Source organism: Schistocerca piceifrons, chromosome 1 (assembly GCF_021461385.2).
Source record: "Schistocerca piceifrons isolate TAMUIC-IGC-003096 chromosome 1, iqSchPice1.1, whole genome shotgun sequence".
NCBI classification, from domain to species: domain Eukaryota; kingdom Metazoa; phylum Arthropoda; class Insecta; order Orthoptera; family Acrididae; genus Schistocerca; species Schistocerca piceifrons.
Genome location: NC_060138.1, coordinates 127,500,844 through 127,518,101, shown reverse-complemented (window position 1 = coordinate 127,518,101; position 17,258 = coordinate 127,500,844). Strand labels below are relative to the sequence as shown.

General features: G+C 39.1%; 1 protein-coding gene across 1 annotated transcript in view; it reads right to left on the bottom strand.

Annotated features, from left to right (window-relative positions):
- Window positions 1-512: 512 nt before the first annotated feature.
- Window positions 513-17,258, bottom strand: part of LOC124789375 (protein deltex) — a 43,356-nt gene continuing 26,610 nt past the window's right edge. Inside the window, exons 6-8 of the mRNA XM_047256712.1 lie at window positions 10,654-10,965; window positions 4,777-4,919; window positions 513-929 (exon numbers count right to left, since the gene is read on the bottom strand). Of these exons, the coding sequence (XP_047112668.1) occupies window positions 590-929; window positions 4,777-4,919; window positions 10,654-10,965 (795 nt within the window). The 3' untranslated portion in view covers window positions 513-589. The remainder of the gene's footprint in view (window positions 930-4,776; window positions 4,920-10,653; window positions 10,966-17,258) is intronic.

Sequence of the window (17,258 nt, the reverse complement as noted above, 5' to 3'; positions counted from 1 at the left end):
TGTTCAACCTTTCTGCAGCTTCTCCATTAACTTTTAAATAAGTATTTTTTTATTTTGTTTCTACTTCATATTGCACACTTCTTCTATAGTATTGTCTTAATCTCAGTTCCATGTTCTATGAAAGTCTTAAGATACATCCACATATACTTCAGAATTATGAAAGATCTTATAACCATCTGTTGAAGCTATCGGCAGCTTTTAGAGCCACAGAAAATATTATACGGTATGACAAATACTTAACTTTGTTTCAAAAACACAATAAGCACATTACTTCTACAAACAAAAAGTGAATTTTTTTTAAAGAGCATACTCCATTAAACAATGCTTCAAAAATTGTGAGACAGAGCTACTACCACAACTTGGAGAATTTACAAGGAAACAGTATTTCTCATTTCATTAAATGAAATGATTTTACATACATAAAAATCTTTTACTCAATGTCCAATGTATTATACATATTAACTTGCAATTTGGCACTTAAGATATTTGCATAAAATTTTAAATGAGACGAGTTTTTGAAAAAATGATCACAGAGCACACAATGCACTGTTATATTTACATCAGACAGAGAACACATTACAGGAACATTTTACAGTTCTTGATACAAACTCTCATCTGTAACTCCATGAGCAGCCAGTTCTCTTAAACAGTTGTCCAGATACCCTGGATCTGGATAACCATGTCCCATATTTGATAATCCTGGCTCAGTCTTATGATGTATCTCATTCCACGTTACCACATCTTCCCTGCCAGTAGTAACTGATCGCCCTATTGTAAATATAAGTCTCCGTTCAAATGCAACTGACAACAGTTTCAGCACTTTCCTCCCTTTCTCGCAATCAGGAAGATAGCATATTCTTGGAAATCCAACAGCATAGTACGGTCGTCCTGGGTTTGGATGCTCTGGGCCCTGGATTCCAGAAGCTATACTGAATTGGAAAAAAAGAAAAGATTGGTGCTTTGTCAAATACCAAGTGCAGAATGCGTTAGATATAACATTCAATAGGTCTATAATTGCTTAGTCGTCTTTTTTTAAAGTTGTATACAGGACTCATTAAGTTTTTGGAAGTATTACTTTTTAACTGCATAAATTCACTGCATAGACATGAAGTTCTTAGTAAAAAAATTCTATCTAGTCACTTGTTCCTCTTTAGACTTCTGCAGGCAGCATATATCAAATAATCAGTTTGCCTTCTAAAGATTCAGGATTCCTTCTACATCCATTTTATTTCTTTAAGACAACGAGGTTTTGAATGCAAACTAAATTCAGCTTACGTAATATCTTTGACAGTTTGCTGCATATAAAAATCTTACAGCGTCAAAGAAGATTATGATATATCGGAAGTTATAACAACACCACCTTGTGTACATCACTTTCAGCATGATACATTCATAACTTTTTTAAAAATGACATGTTTCTAAATTATGTTAGAAGTAAGCCATTTCTTACTAAGTATATAATTTGACCATTTTATATTAATTTACATGATTTTACTCTTATTAGGTAAAGCTTTTATAAACGCTTATAAATCAATAAGAGATTAGTAGGAGAAAAACTTGTCTCTATATTGAAATGCTGACTGAAAGCTGTCCATTCTTAATTATCAGAGTTGCAAAGTCAGTAATACCAATTTTCCAAATTATTTTAGTGCTATATAAAATACAAACTGTGCTCACCAAATTTTACATTCAGTTGTAGTCTAAGAGAAAATATATAAATCAACAGGCTTCCAAAAAGCCAAAAATGCACCCAGATGATGGCATTTAAAAGTGCTGATATCTCGACAGGTGAACACCTAGTCATATTCAAGCCACAAGTGTGAAAAGAGAGTGCTGAAGAAGAAAATTTAAACTCTCAATTGATCAGACTACACTGACCAAGAACCATAATATGAATATGTGGAAAGACAATACATGCATCATAAACCACTAGCACCACCACACAACCAAAGACGACCAACGTCAGAAGTTATTGATGCTGGACATTAACTACCAACTGTTGGGCAAGTAACATCATCTTTGTGCCCATGTTGTCTGACCAAGGAAAGAGTAAGATTCCAAGCAGAATTTAGCCAAAAACTTCCTCCTCTATTTATAAGGTCACTTGTTGAGTTTCTCCTGCTGTGTAAGAGGTTCAAACAACTTATTCTGGATGCAGATGGGTGACGCCTTTGACGACTGTCAATATTTTGACGAGAACACCCTGACATTTCACCTTCTAAATAGAGATAGAAGTTTCTGCTTAAATTCTGCTTCGAGACGTGCTCCCTCCCTGGTAAAATAAAGAGCCAAAGTTAATGCTACGAGCCTCATTCAGAAAGTAAGTATATTAGATTTTTGTTTCTTTTAGAAGCATATTTGGAAAAAAAGAGGATATTGTTGATACACTGTTAACCATTTCTCTAATAATCACCATGCTGTTCAATGCATGTGGTGTGCAGTAGCACAAACTTCTTTATGTCCTTCTTGAAGAACTCTCCTGCCAGCTCTTTCCCCCACTTCAGAACCTCTTTCTGCAACCCATCAGCCAAAAAGATAATTCCATAACTCATGCTCACCTTCAGGGAGATTAAAAGAGAATAATCTGAAGGCACCACGTCAGGCGTAAGTGGAGGGTGGTTCAAAACATCCCAACCATATGATTCAAAGAGCGCCTTCAAGGCTAAGGTTGCGAGAGAGTGGACACTGTCATCCGACAAAGCACACTCTTCTCGTCAGCATTTCCCTCCTCCTGTTCTGAATTCTCGTTTTGAGTTTTTTTAGAGTCTCACTATATTGTTGAGTTTTGGCAGTCTCAATCCCCCCCAGGCACAAATTTGACAAAATGATGCCTTTTCAGTCTCAAAACACTGAGGCCATGATATTTTTGCCTAACATTGTGGTTCTGAGTTTTTTGGCAAATGGGGAATTGGTGTGATGCCACTGTGATGAGTGTATCTTTGTTTCAGTTATGTAATGTTCCATTTCTAATCAAAACAGAATTTAGAAAATCCTCACCTTCCAATTCAAGTCGCTCAAGAAACACACAGGTCTACTATCCTGAATTTTTCTTGCACTGCTCTGTCAGCTATTTTGGGACCCATCTTGTGTACAGTTTCCAGTATCCCAGTGTTTCTATGTCTTGTATAAAAGAATTCTGGAGAGTTGTTGAAACATCACAGAAATTTCATCCACTATCAATTGGCGACCTTCACAAACAGTTTCCTCGATTTTTTGCACCAACTCAGTCAAAATAGTAGATCTCCAATTCATCTCTTCACTATGAATATTTGTTCTGCTTCCACTAAATTCCCTATAGCACTTAAATGTACTAATTCTGATCATAACATTGGTTGTGAACTGTTACGATTCACAAAAAAATTTCGATAAGTATCACTCCTTCTGCAAGAAGGAAGCAAATCACAGCACATGGCCTGCGCTTGGTGGGATTTCTTACTGATATTTTTCACACAACTGGACACTATGATGTGAGTTTATGTACTATCGTGTTCCTGCAAAGCTTGCTCTGCTCAGGGGATCCCCGTCTACAACTCGGTGTTGACAACCCTAAAAAAAAAACAAAAGATCCCAACCCATTACAGCCACAGTACACTTACTATTTTAACATGCCTTGCATCTCTCAGGCCACTGGCAATTAATAATCACTATTGATGATGCATGTGTTGTCTTCTTGCATGTGCTATATTATATTGCTCAGTAGGCAAAGCCCTGCCTGCCGAGGATTTAAATTTCCTTGCACAGCACTCTGTCATTGCATTTGTGGCTTGAAAATAAGAGGTGTTCATCTGTTCAAATACTGGCACTTATGGAAGACGTCACCTGTATGTGTTCCCATAAGTTGTTTGGACACTTTATGCACTGGAAGAAACTCAAGTTTCACTTCTGAAATTCCTCACTGCATTAAAACTTTATGCCAATATAAGAATGATTTAATATTAAAAGTACAGGATTGTCAATGGCTTAAATTCATGGTAATGACACAAACTCACTTCACTTCACATTTAAATTTCAAATTTAATATATGTCTTATCCCTTTCCAACAAAAATGGAAGGAAAAAATAGCTAAATTTCTTAAGTGCAGGAGGCTGGTATTTAGCCCCTGCTAGGTTTTGAGAACCTGTTACCAGTGAGGTGATTGCATACTGACTTACAGCTCAGTAAGATGAGCATGGGGAAATGAATCAATAGCCTTGCTGATGGAGGAGTGACACTTACTGCCTTCTAAAGTTATTTTGCAAAAATTGTGGCAAAGCCAGATCTGGATAATTACAACTAGTGCTTGAACATGGCTCTTGCATGTCACTTCAGTGATTTATTTGACACTCTCTCAATTTGTAATAACATTCAGAATACAAAAATCTTTGGAAAGTTGAAAGCAAAGTGGATACACATTGGTATAAATATGCTGTTCTGCACTGCAGGAGCAGGGAGCAGGAAAAAAGGTATGCAATGAACCTTCCTTTTATAGGAAAAAATGATGGCACACATGTAATGGTATATTTCTTAAAGGCCTTAGTACTTCCCTGCTTTGCATTCAGAGACACTTCTTCCTTTTCCAGTCTTTGATAAATTTTCAAGGATTCCTCTTCTTTTCTGAATTTCATGCTCATATATGAGAGGTCATCAATTATCTACTTCTTTGATTGAAACTTTACATAATAGGCTGTCACCAAGCATTTTCACTTTATCTACATGTTGCAGTCTGTAGCTTTCATTTTTTGAGTTTGATATCACCTGCCTAGCACAGAAAAGTACTCAGTGTGATAAAATACTTACTTATATGTTATCTGTATAGTTCTAACTCCTTGATGTCCAGGCAGAGAATAATTCAAAACTGTCCAGTCCATGCTGCCTTCTGGTTGGTTTCCAAATTTCTCACCATATATTGTCATACATACAGGACACTGGATGAAGAGATTCTGCAATGCAATGAAGCAACATGTTCATATGCAGCACAAAACACACACCTCATAGTACATGACTACAGACATTGTTAGAATAACACTTTGCAAGGACAAAAAAAGTTGGTGAAAGGGTTTTTTGCATCTGACTTTATGTGATGTTGCCTAGGAAATTTGTTGAAGATTAATTAAGTGAGAAAAAAAAACACACACACACACACACACACACACACACACACACACACACACACACAATTGTGTTAGTCTTTAACATTTCTACCATCAGCTTTCTTCAAAAATTGTCCACGAACTTTCCATGGATGCCACATTTTGGGAATATTTCACAACAAACAGGACTAAATATCTACTATGTAGTCAAGAAAGAAGAATTCTGCTTGTATTACTACGGAATTATTTGATATGGCATATTAGAACATGACTTTTCTAACTGTGTCCTTATGCTGTAACAAGTTTCATTAAAATATACCAGTTCACTGGACCAGGAGTTTACTTCAAAAATTTAATGTGCAAGGAAGGTGTGGCAAAAGAATTGAGGGTGGTGCTGCAAAACTGTGCACTTTAGCAAATATGTTCTATCAGTAGTAATCACTTTCGAGATGGAACCCACTTAACCCTTGATTTTCATTCGTTCCTTTCACAGCTTAAAACATTTCTGCATATTGTTTTCAATGAGCAGGGACATTCACATTTTGTGATAAATGGGAAATAAATGCAAATTATGCCTCAAAATGCAAAAGCGTAAAATTATTTAATAGATAGTATTTTATAGTGATTTGTATCCATATAACCTATTTTATCAGAGGTAGTTTGAAATAGCTTTATTTTCTGCATATAAATATTGAAAATGTAACTAATTTTCAGTTACTGATACTGTACATCGTCTAGCGAAGCCTAATTTGGGAAGATAATGGTGTAGAACCTGTTTGCAAAACAAAAAGTGTACGAACGCAACGATGTATCAATAGGCACAATGATCTGAAGCCATGCCAACTGTGGATGGTTGAATGGTCTACTGAAGATGCATATCATGTAATGCAACGCAGTAGTACTTAGCCATGGCACCTAGCATTTTACAACAAAGAAACGCATATGTTTGTTAGCCAAATCTCGAAACATTACATAATGCGGAAACTTTTAATGTGGCAAATTAGGTGGCAGATGTTTTGAACTGTGGTCGCATCAAATACTGCTAGAGGTCGGGCCTGAACTACATTGTTAACAATACACTGCTAACCTCAACAAGCAATTGCATGTAGCCGTCCCCAAATGCCTTGTGTCATACTTTGCTTGTGGTTTCCTTTTCTTATTTTGAAAAAATTGAAGCGATTAATACTGGTCTATCACAGATTTCGATTATCATCCGTACAAAACCAGGTGAGCTTGGTGACATCTGTAACAATGTGTCAGTCCTGCTGTAGACTCCTGCCCTGCTAAAGGAAGGCAGGGCTTGTTTCCCTGCACCTTTCCCCTCTCGTCTGGCTGTCAAAATTCTAGTTTGTCTACACAATTACCATATGTTCGGCTCTACTTCTATGCAGAATACCTAGTCAGTTCAATATGTAGTGTAGACAAGTATGGATTGCACAGCTATGAATGCCCAAGAAAATTCGAAATTAATAGTCTGCCAATTTTGTAATCATCGAATTGGGTGGGAAAAGACAAGTAATGTCCAGAACTCCTTAATTTGACAATGTATTCAGGTCACTGGTGGTAAAATGCTGCTGCTCTTCAACAGAACAATCATTCCTGAAAGCTTAAATACTGCCAAACCAAGAAAACAAAGGCATTTCGAAACAAAAAGGTGTTGAAGTTTTTTGCAGAAGCAAACAATGCAGTCAAAAAGTTCCCAATCGGCACTTTTTTAACAGTAAATTTCAAAGAACTGCGGCTTCGTTCATCTTCACCAATGTAACGTGACAACTTGTTATATTAGTGCAGAAAAAAATGCGAATTTTGTCCCAAATAGATGCAAATTTGCCACAAATAGATGCGAATTTTCCGGTCCCTATCAATGAGGTTGTACAAGAGCTCAGTTGCTTCTACACTGCAACAGAGCGCAAAATCATGTTAACAGTAAACTGCTCTTCCTCTGCCACCAAGATGACCGATTTTGATGAAACATGAAACTTACCACAGAGTAGGCAATTCTGTAAAAGATTACCATCAGAACCTGTCTTACTACAAATCTTTCATTTCAGTTCTGGCTTTCAAGTTTGTATATATCACCACAAAAACTGCTAAATGTGAGTTGGTGTAATTGGATCAAAGGTTTTCTTGTCACCACTGGATCACCATTCAACACTAAGTTACCACATTGTCAAGATAGGTCAAACACTTATGTATCTCTCTGATAGGCTCACATTCCAAGTGCTACACCGTGTTTGAAGGACACTTCGAAAGTTGTTAGGAGGACTGAGTTCTGCTCATTTGTTCTGCCTTCACAGAATTATGATATTTCAAGAAATAATGATTTGGATTGGTGACCTAGTGGTTAAGTGTTGGACTACAGTGAAAAGGTCTCCTGTGTGATCCCTCGTCAGCCCTGGGGTTTTTATCTGTCACTTATCACTTCTTTCCCTCTGATAATGTTTGTTAAAGTGAAAAATACCGAGTTGCACTGTGGTTTTTAATCCCTGTGTAACGTAGGTCCTCCTATTTCTTACCTAGTACTCTGGGGATTCTTTCACTAGTGTGGCCTGCCTTAGTGGCTTGCTGAATTTAGACAGGAAACAACTATTCTTTCTGACGAAAGTTAGTTCATGTTTCCAGCATAAAAAAAACCTTGTTTCCAGAAGGAATTTTTCTCACTGCAGCAGAGTGTGCACTGATATGAAACTTCCTGGAAGATTAAAACTATGAGCTAGAACTTGACTCAAACCTGTGGACTTTTGCCTTTTGCAGGACTGTGCTCTACCAAGCAAGTGCTTCTCAAATAAGACTCACAACCTGCCCTCACATCTTTGTTTTCGTCAGTGCTTCATCTCTTTATTCTGTGAAGTTTGGATTGTAAGGGATGAGGTACTGGCAGAAGTAAATCTACAAGGGTAGGTTGTGAGTTGTGCTTGGGTAACTTAGATGGTAGAGCACTTGCATGTGAAAGGTATGGGTCCTGGGATTGAGTGAAGGTCCAGCACACAGTTTGATTGTGCGAGGAAGTTTCAAAACATCTTTGTGTTCAGAAAATTATTAAAGAGGATACACAATGCACCTATTCACACATTCAGTCATTCAAAACAACCCAGACTAATCAACCAAATCATCTTAAAATAAAGTTAGAATAACCCTCCTAAAGGACAGCCAAAAGTCAAGCATTTCTTGAAGAAAGGAAGAGGGGTCAGATTTTAACGTCTAAATCTACGTCCATTCTCTGCATGTCAGAGGGTACCTTCCATTGCACCTCATATTAGATTTCTCTCCATTTTATTCACTTATGTGGATGGGAAGAATGTCTGCTTAAATGACTGTGTGTGTACTGTAATTAGTGTAATAGAGACTGATATGTAGGTGGCTAATTTCCCCAAGTAATAAGGTTCTTTAAACTTTGTAATTAGGCTTTCACAACTTAGTTGAAGGCTATTCCCAAGTTTCTGCAAGTTCAGGTTTTGCAGTATTTCTATGCTGCTCCCCCACAAATCTAACAAACCTGTGACCATTCATGGTACCCATATTTTTATATGTTCAATATTCACTGTTAGCTCTGTTTGGTATGGGCTCCACACATCTGAACAATATTCTAGGAAGGGTTGCATAAGTATTTTGACACCAATATGCTTTGTATAATGACTGCATTTTCTCCTTACAGTTCCACATTACTTAAGTCTGCCAACTGCTTTGTCAATGACTGAGCCTATATGAGCATTACATTTCATATCCCCACAAATCGTTTCACCAGAATCTTCGTATGATTTGACAGATTCCACCGGTAACTCACTGACATTGCTGTCATAGAATGTACATTTCTCCATTTTGTGAAGCGTACAATTTTTAATTTTTGAAATTTCAATCAAGTTGTCAATCCCTGAAGTCTTATGAAGACTTGACTGCATGTTTGTGCAGATTTTTCAGTCTGGTGTTGTGGTCATTAAAGACAGAAAACAAGCTCTCGTTGGACAAGGATGGGAAAGGAAAGTGGCTTAGCATTCATCTCACGTAGTTTATGGAAACTGTGGAAAACAATCAGGACTGTTGAATGGAGATTTGCTCTTCACTCCTCCTGAAAACATGTCATACCTTAACCACTGTGTCATATTTCTCACTAGCATTTCCTGAGAAGCCCTAAATACACACTCTTCTGTTTGCATGTTACACTAGAGATCCAGCCCAATATGGCTTCTTTGCCCTTCTCCATTCTAACAGAATAAATAGCTTTCTCATGATGATTACCTAGTAGTGTCTGTATGATAACGGAGTATAACTGTTCAACCGTTCTAAGAACACATACCAAGGAGCTGATAGTAAGTGGTTTCAGAGGTTACACCAGTAGAATCAACTTCATGAAGAGCACTTAGGAAATATGTGAAGGTAATTTTTTGCACATTAGGAACTGGTAATACTGTATCAAATTTCTAAAATGAACCTTATATGTAACACAATCTACATCGATGAAAAATTGTTTAAATGTATGGTGCAGCATCTTCTTCTTCTTCTTCTTCTTCTTCTTCCTCCTCCTCCTCCTCCTCCTCGGTGTCACAACATGAAGGAAGAAAATACTACATTTCATAAAAAAATTAATAAAATAAGATGAAAAACCCTAACTCTTGACTGTCTTCTTGTAAAGTTCATTTCTTACCAATCATTTGGTTTTTGACACTCCAACAGAAACCATGTTTGCAGACAAAAATTACTGGATTTCATACCCACCTCTATGCAAACAGCAGTTCTTTCTAAATGAGAATGCAGACTGTACATTTCAAAACTAATTGTAACTAATCACAGAATATAGTTGCAACATATTTTTACATGAAAAAGTTTCATTTCATAGATAAAGTGATATGCTAACTCACCAACCAAACTCACAGTAACATCACTTAGTTGCAGATGACAAGCAAGCAGTATACAGAGAGGTAAAGAACATCATACAGAACCCAACAATGCAAAAAAAATAAGGTAATAATTACAACTGGCAAACTGTTTTGGGACTAATTTCATTACAATAATTATTACATAAATCATGTTTACATTGTACATAACTGAATAAAAATACCCACTGATGAAACAATGGAAAATCCAGGATGGAATGTAACAATATTGTGAAAAGGAAAGTTGCTACTCACCATATAGCGGACATGTTGAGTCACAGATAGGCACAAAAAAGGACTGTAACACAAATAATAGCTTTTGGTAAGTAAGGCCTTGGTCAGAATTAGAAGGCAAACACACACACATAGACAATCACGCAAAAGCACGTTTGCATGAGTGTGTATAAGTGTGTTTGCTGTCTAATTATGATGAAGGCCTTACTGGACAAAAGCTATTATTTGTGACAGTCTTTTTGTTGTGCCTATCTGCGACTCAGCATCGCCGCTGTATGGTGAGTAGCACCTTTCCTTTCCACAGTACCCACTGATGATAACACAAAAGTGCTGAAACATGTTAGGGCCTTTATAAACAACAGCTATTTGTGTAATAGGCAGACCTGAAGTCGGTAATTTCAATAGTTACTTTTATTGAGAACTATACATCTAGCATATAGCTATATAGTGGGCACATATCTCACTCTGCCCAGTAATACCTTGCCTCCCGGTATCTGCCTGGTGAGCATAGAGTTGAGACAATCCAGATGAAGTTGATGGCAGCATCTTGTCAATGCCACAACCACACTACCCGAGTCGACCAGTCCTATCAAGCAAATGGGACACCGAGCATCAGTCCAACAACCGTCTTCTACTACTCGGACGTACTGGGATATAACATTGCTTGCTGGGTCAACACCGACTATTGTGCCACTCTCTGTAGGATATTTCTTCTGTTTATAAGCAACATTAGTTTTATGTCCACTTTCAAATACATCTTCACTTCCAGCACTGCAATCCAACAAATCCCTCTGTAAACAAACAAACAAACAAGAAAAAGCTAATGGTGAATGAAATAACAGAAAATTAATCAATTAAGGTTACATATAAAGGTTCCATGATGTACATCACATAGTTTATCAAGCACACTGCATCTTCAAAAGAATTAATTAAGAAATTATCAGGTCTGTTTGCATATTTTAACATCAAAAACTTTTATTACAGTCTTAAAGGAGGGAAGAGACTAAATTTCTAATTGGCAAAGGCTCTCTTTCTTTCTGCAGAGTTGATGGTATTAATACATTGCACTACATTCAAAATTACAAAATGAATGTAAGAATCAAATTAATATTTACTGCATCTGATATTATGATAATGGCATCTTCAGAATGGAAATAACACAGAGAGTGTGTGTGTGTGTGTGTGTGTGTGTGTGTGTGTGTGTGTGTGTGTGTGTGTGTGTACAGACGTATATCTGTCTTTACATCTACATTCTCTGCTTGCCACTGTTCAGAGTGTGGCAGAGTTGCCATCCCTGTTCTGCTGTTCTGTTCCCATTCAGATATGGGTGGTTATTTAATCTAAACAACTTCTGAAGAGGTAAGAAAGAATTTATTCTGCCCAAACTATAGATCAGAATAAAAAATAAAAAAAAGAGCAACATTTCAACAATACCTGTACTGTTTCACTGAAGGTTATGATATCTGTGACAATGAATGAACTAAATATTTTATGGAAAGGTCCATATTTTCTAAAATTTTACCCTCAAAGCGAAGATCTTACAGCTAATCTAGATGCCTAGAGTTTGTAATTATATAACAGTAAAATCCCATTCTCCTTAGCATCGATTATTGTTGCCAAATTCTGTTATACATTTGTGCTCAGAACATCTTACAGATACCCCAGCATCTCATAGCTACTAACCATCAAGGGCACAAAATGGTTCAAATGGCTCTGAGCACTATGGGACTTAACTTCTGAGGTCATCAGTCCCCTAGAACTTAGAACTACTTAAACCTAACTAACCTAAGGACATCACACACATCCTTGCCCGAGGCAGGATTCGAACCTATGACTGTAGCGGTCGCACGGTTCCAGATCATAGCAATGCACTCAGCTTATTAACTAAACAGAGATCAAAGTACTGAATCTGCCATTCCTGAAGGCAACAACATCGTCATTTTTTGTTTGAAAATGGGTTGGCCTAGTGACGCAGTATTGGTAGTTTTGAAGTGGTAGCACGATGTACCTGTAATATGGAGTTCATCTTTACTGATTACAAAAATTCGAGCATCATTTATGATGCTTGGGAAAGACTTAAGATATGTCATAAATATGATGTCACTAAACTGTAAAATAAGGATTTATTAATGGAATAGTTTAGGATCTGCTTAAATACAGTAAAGTTTGAGAACACTATCTTCTCCTTGATTTCTTCTTCTCTCTTAACATACTGTCACACACCAGCACTACAAAAGCAGCAGCACTAACTATAAGTTTCGAATTGTTTCCCTTTCTGTAGAGCTACTGAACAATGAATATCTGTTGCTCCCAGAGTGACACAATGTATGGCAATGTGCACATGTCTAATTCAACGTGATCATCATCTGGTGACTACTCCTTGACAGCTCAGTGAGCAGTTTGCCTATTCAACATTCGGTGCGCACTAACTTGGTGCATGCCGAATACCGTACGTCTGGTGCTGCCTCCTTGATTAGCTTTGGCTAACTTTTTCCTTGCCTTCACAACCTGTAATATCTAACATTTTAGTTTTTGAGTTCCCTATCTTTCATTTCTTCCCAAAAAATGGAAATTCAGTGGTTTTCTCTTGTTGTGTGAGCCTTTCCCAATTATGAAAGAAAAGAAGAATGACAAGTAAATGTTTTCTACAAAATGTAACATTATACAGCTTTCTGGGTACACTCTTGCTTAAACTTTCCCAGGATATTGCACCTGCACTACTATAGTTAGGTACAATGTCAGGTGAATTTCAACATTGTACTTTCCTTTAATCATAGTTCACATCATAACGATATTGGACATTTCCCATTAGGCATTGCCCTTATTACTTAAAACTATTTATTTATTTATCTTTATAGAAGTGTACAAGATATAAAAAACTAGGATATTTGTGTTTAGAATAAGTCACAAAAATGAAATGAAATTATATGTGTAGTTGACCTGTATTTGTAGCATTTTCAGAGTATATGTTTCTTACAATTAAAATTGTATTGTGGAGAGAATGAGGTCATGTAGTTAATGCAAGTTTATTTACAGGTACAGAATCAAAGGTAAGTTTTATTAGCATTTCCTTTACATTATTCCTTGAAGTAATGGTTTTATTTACAGTGTATAGGGGTAGTTTGCTGAAGTTTATGCTGCCCATAATTCTTACCACATCGTAATTTCTGTTAATGTTTGGCTCACCAAATGAATATTTACCTTGTTTCATAAGTCACGCCTGTGTGTTTCTTCTACTGAGGCAAACAAATCAAGTTTTTTCTTGCCCTTTTTCAAAAGAAACTGCTTCTAGAATATAAGTACAGAACACAGGTAACATATTCACTTCTCTGAATATAAGTCTGTTGGTTGATCACATTGTTACTCCCTCTATTATTTTTACTGTTCTTTTATGCAAATGGAAAATAGTTCTGTGAGAAGCTCCCCCTCCCCCTACAGAAGGATGCCATATACTGAGTGTGTTTTCATATCACATGACTGACTGGAAATTCTGAATATGTAGCATAGGCTGCCCAACTTTTTTAGCAGTTGATCTCTTATAGTACTACCACTGAAATGTACTAACAATGCAAACTCTCGAAAATTTTGCCTCTGCTACATGTTCAGTTGGTTTGTCATGACTCTTTAAGGTTTCTTGTCAGATTATATGAGTTGCCTTGCTTGTGTTTAGCAACATTTATTCTTCTGCAATCATGACAGTAGCCTTTAGATGTGTCATTAATCTTGGACTTCAGTTATAGAACAAGATAGGAATATCAAATTTGCCACACCTGCAAATGACACAGGAGAAGCACTTGAGAGGGTTAACGAAGGCCACCGATAAAAAGTAGAAAAAGGTCAGAGTATACCGCTGAGCCTTATGAGACTCCACAGTTTATCAGAGCTTTGTCTGAGAAATTTTTTTTCGGGTTCTGGGCTTATCATTTCTACCAACAGTTGGTGAAACAAAATGGAAATCTCACAGCTGGTATTCTTTTGAAGCCAAAGAATTCTAGCTTCTGAAGTAACAGTAAATTATTAATAAGATAAAAAGCCTTCCTTAGATCAAAGAAAGGTGCTCAGGAAAATTCCTCCTGATTCAAGCATTGGAGAATCTGGTCAGTGAAACTGAAAAGTGCACCATTAACATTGATGTTCTTAGGAAATTTAAAGTGGTGTTTGGTCAATGATTCTATTTTACTGAGAAATGCTGTTATTTGATTGTACACAATTTGTTTCGTTCACCTTTGATATAGCTGAGAGTATGGAAATAGGATGATCACTGCTTAAATCAAGGCTGCCCTGCTTTTCATAACTGGAATTACTTGGAGTCCATTAACACATATATTACATCCCTTAGGTGAAACAAATGGAAAATTGATTTAAATAATTTAGGAGTAAAAGAGAGCACTTCCCAAACAACAGAAGGTTGAGCCATCAACAGGAACACACATTGCCAGGATTGCATTTTGGCAGGTGGACTAGGGCAGGATGAGGGTTGTGTCAGGTGGAGTGGCTAAAGGGAGAAAGAGGTGCGAAGCAGAACAAGGGAATGGGGATGGGTAACTGGCAGCTAGGAGGGCAGTAGCAGATGTGCTGGCTATGAATGTAAGAGGGAGGGGTAGCAGGAGAGGGGCTAGGCATGCAATACATGAGTACCAGAGCCTGTGAGGTGTGGCGCACAATGAAGATATCATTGAGGATTGGGAATAGTGAGGCATGACACAGGAAGGGGAAACTGTTGGGTACACGATGTTGGGACAGTGGGTTAATGCAGACTGACACTAAGAGGATTATGGGAGGGAAGGATGTTTTGTAATAACAACTTTCATCCACACAGTTCAGAAAAGCTGGTACTGGAGGGAAGGGCCTGGATGGCATGGGCTGTGAAGCAGCCATTTGAATTGAGCATGTCGTGCTCAGCTGTGTGTTGTGCCACTGGGCCATCAGCTTTGTTCTTGGCCACAGTTTGAAGGTGGCCAATAATTCTGGTGGGCAGCCAGCTAGTTGCCATGCCACCACTAAAAGCTATGCAGCGACTTTAGCAGAGTTGGTATATGACATGGCTGCTTTCAATGGTAGCCCTGCCTCTGATGAGATAAGATAAGCCTGTGACTGGACTGGAGTAGGAAGTACTGGGTGGGGAAATCAGGCAGGTCTTGTACCTGGGTCACCTATAGTGATATGGTCCCTTAGGCAAGGGGTTGGGAATGGAAGTAGCACAGAATTGGATCAGGATGTTATGTAGGTTGGGAAGATAGTGATGGAATGCCACTTTAGGAGGGCTGGGAAGAATCTTGGGTAGCATGTCCCTCATTTCCGGGCATGACTGTACATAATCAAAGCCCTGAAGAAGTATATAATTCAACTAATCCAGTTAAGAGGTAGTCCTTTGCAGCTGATTCTTGGAGGTGATGGTTCGATTTGGGGTGTGTGAGGATATGGCATGGGAATCTGTTTTCAGACTAGGTTTGCGGGAAAAGGGGGGGGGGGTTAGTGCCTGTCTTTGGCCATGCAATACCTTCTGCATACTGGGCAAGGGAATTCTTGTCACTGCAGATGTGCTGTTATGTACTGGCTACGCTGTGTGGAAGTGATTTTTTAGTATGAAAGGGGTGACAGTTGTCAAAATGTAGGTTCTGTTGATAGTTAGTGGATTTAATATGAACAAAGGTGTGGATAGGGTCATCAGAGAGGAGGTGGTCAAAGTGCAGGGAGGTGGCATGTTGGATTGAGGAGGACCAGTTGAAGCAGATGGGAGAGAAGATGTTGATGTTGTCGAGAAATGAGGATAGGGTGTCTTGGCCCTGAGTACTGACCACAAAGACATCACAATGAAACTGAACCAGATCAAAGTTGAAACCATTACCCTCCAAGCCCATGGGAGAGCACTCCAGACACCACCTCCATGAATTATGCAACCCACTGACACCGTACAGGGTCATACCTCTGTGTAAAACCCAGCTGCATGAGCTGTCTGATTCACTCACTTGTGCAAATCCTACTCCAGTCGTGTCAAAGGCTTATACTGTTCCATCAGAGGCAGGGCCACCTGTGAAAGCAGCCATGTCATGAACCCACTCCTCTGCAATCCCTCCACAGCTTTTTGTGCACATCATCACACTGAGCACTACATGCTTAAGTTCAATGGCTGCTTCACAAATCCTGTCATCTGGATCCTTTCCTCTAGTACCAGCTTTTCTGAACTACGTGGAAGGGAATCATTCTAGCAAGATATCCTTTGCTCCCATAATCCTGTTGGTCTCAAAGTAAACTAACCCACTGTCCCCACATCCTCCACCCAACAGTTTCACCTTCCTGTGTGATGTCACTCCCTCCCAATCCAAGCCTCTGCATCACCTTCATTGTGCGTCACACCTTACTACACTCCTGGAAATGGAAAAAAGAACACATTGACACCGGTGTGTCAGACCCACCATACTTGCTCCAGACACTGCGAGAGGGCTGTACAAGCAATGATCACACGCACGGCACAGCGGACACACCAGGAACCGCGGTGTTGGCCGTCGAATGGCGCTAGCTGCGCAGCATTTGTGCACCGCCGCCGTCAGTGTCAGCCAGTTTGCCGTGGCATACGGAGCTCCATCGCAGTCTTTAACACTGGTAGCATGCCGCGACAGCGTGGACGTGAACTGTATGTGCAGTTGACGGACTTTGAGCGAGGGCGTATAGTGGGCATGCGGGAGGCCGGGTGGACGTACCGCCGAATTGCTCAACACGTGGGGCGTCAGGTCTCCACAGTACATCGATGTTGTCGCCAGTGGTCGGCGGAAGGTGCACGTGCCCGTCGACCTGGGACCGGACCGCAGCGACGCACGGATGCACGCCAAGACCGTAGGATCCTACGCAGTGCCGTAGGGGACCGCACCGCCACTTCCCAGCAAATTAGGGACACTGTTGCTCCTGGGGTATCGGCGAGGACCATTCACAACCGTCTCCATGAAGCTGGGCTACGGTCCTGCACACCGTTAGGCCATCTTCCGCTCACGCCCCAACATCGTGCAGCCCGCCTCCAGTGGTGTCGCGACAGGCGTGAATGGAGGGACGAATGGAGACGTGTCGTCTTCAGCAATGAGAGTCGCTT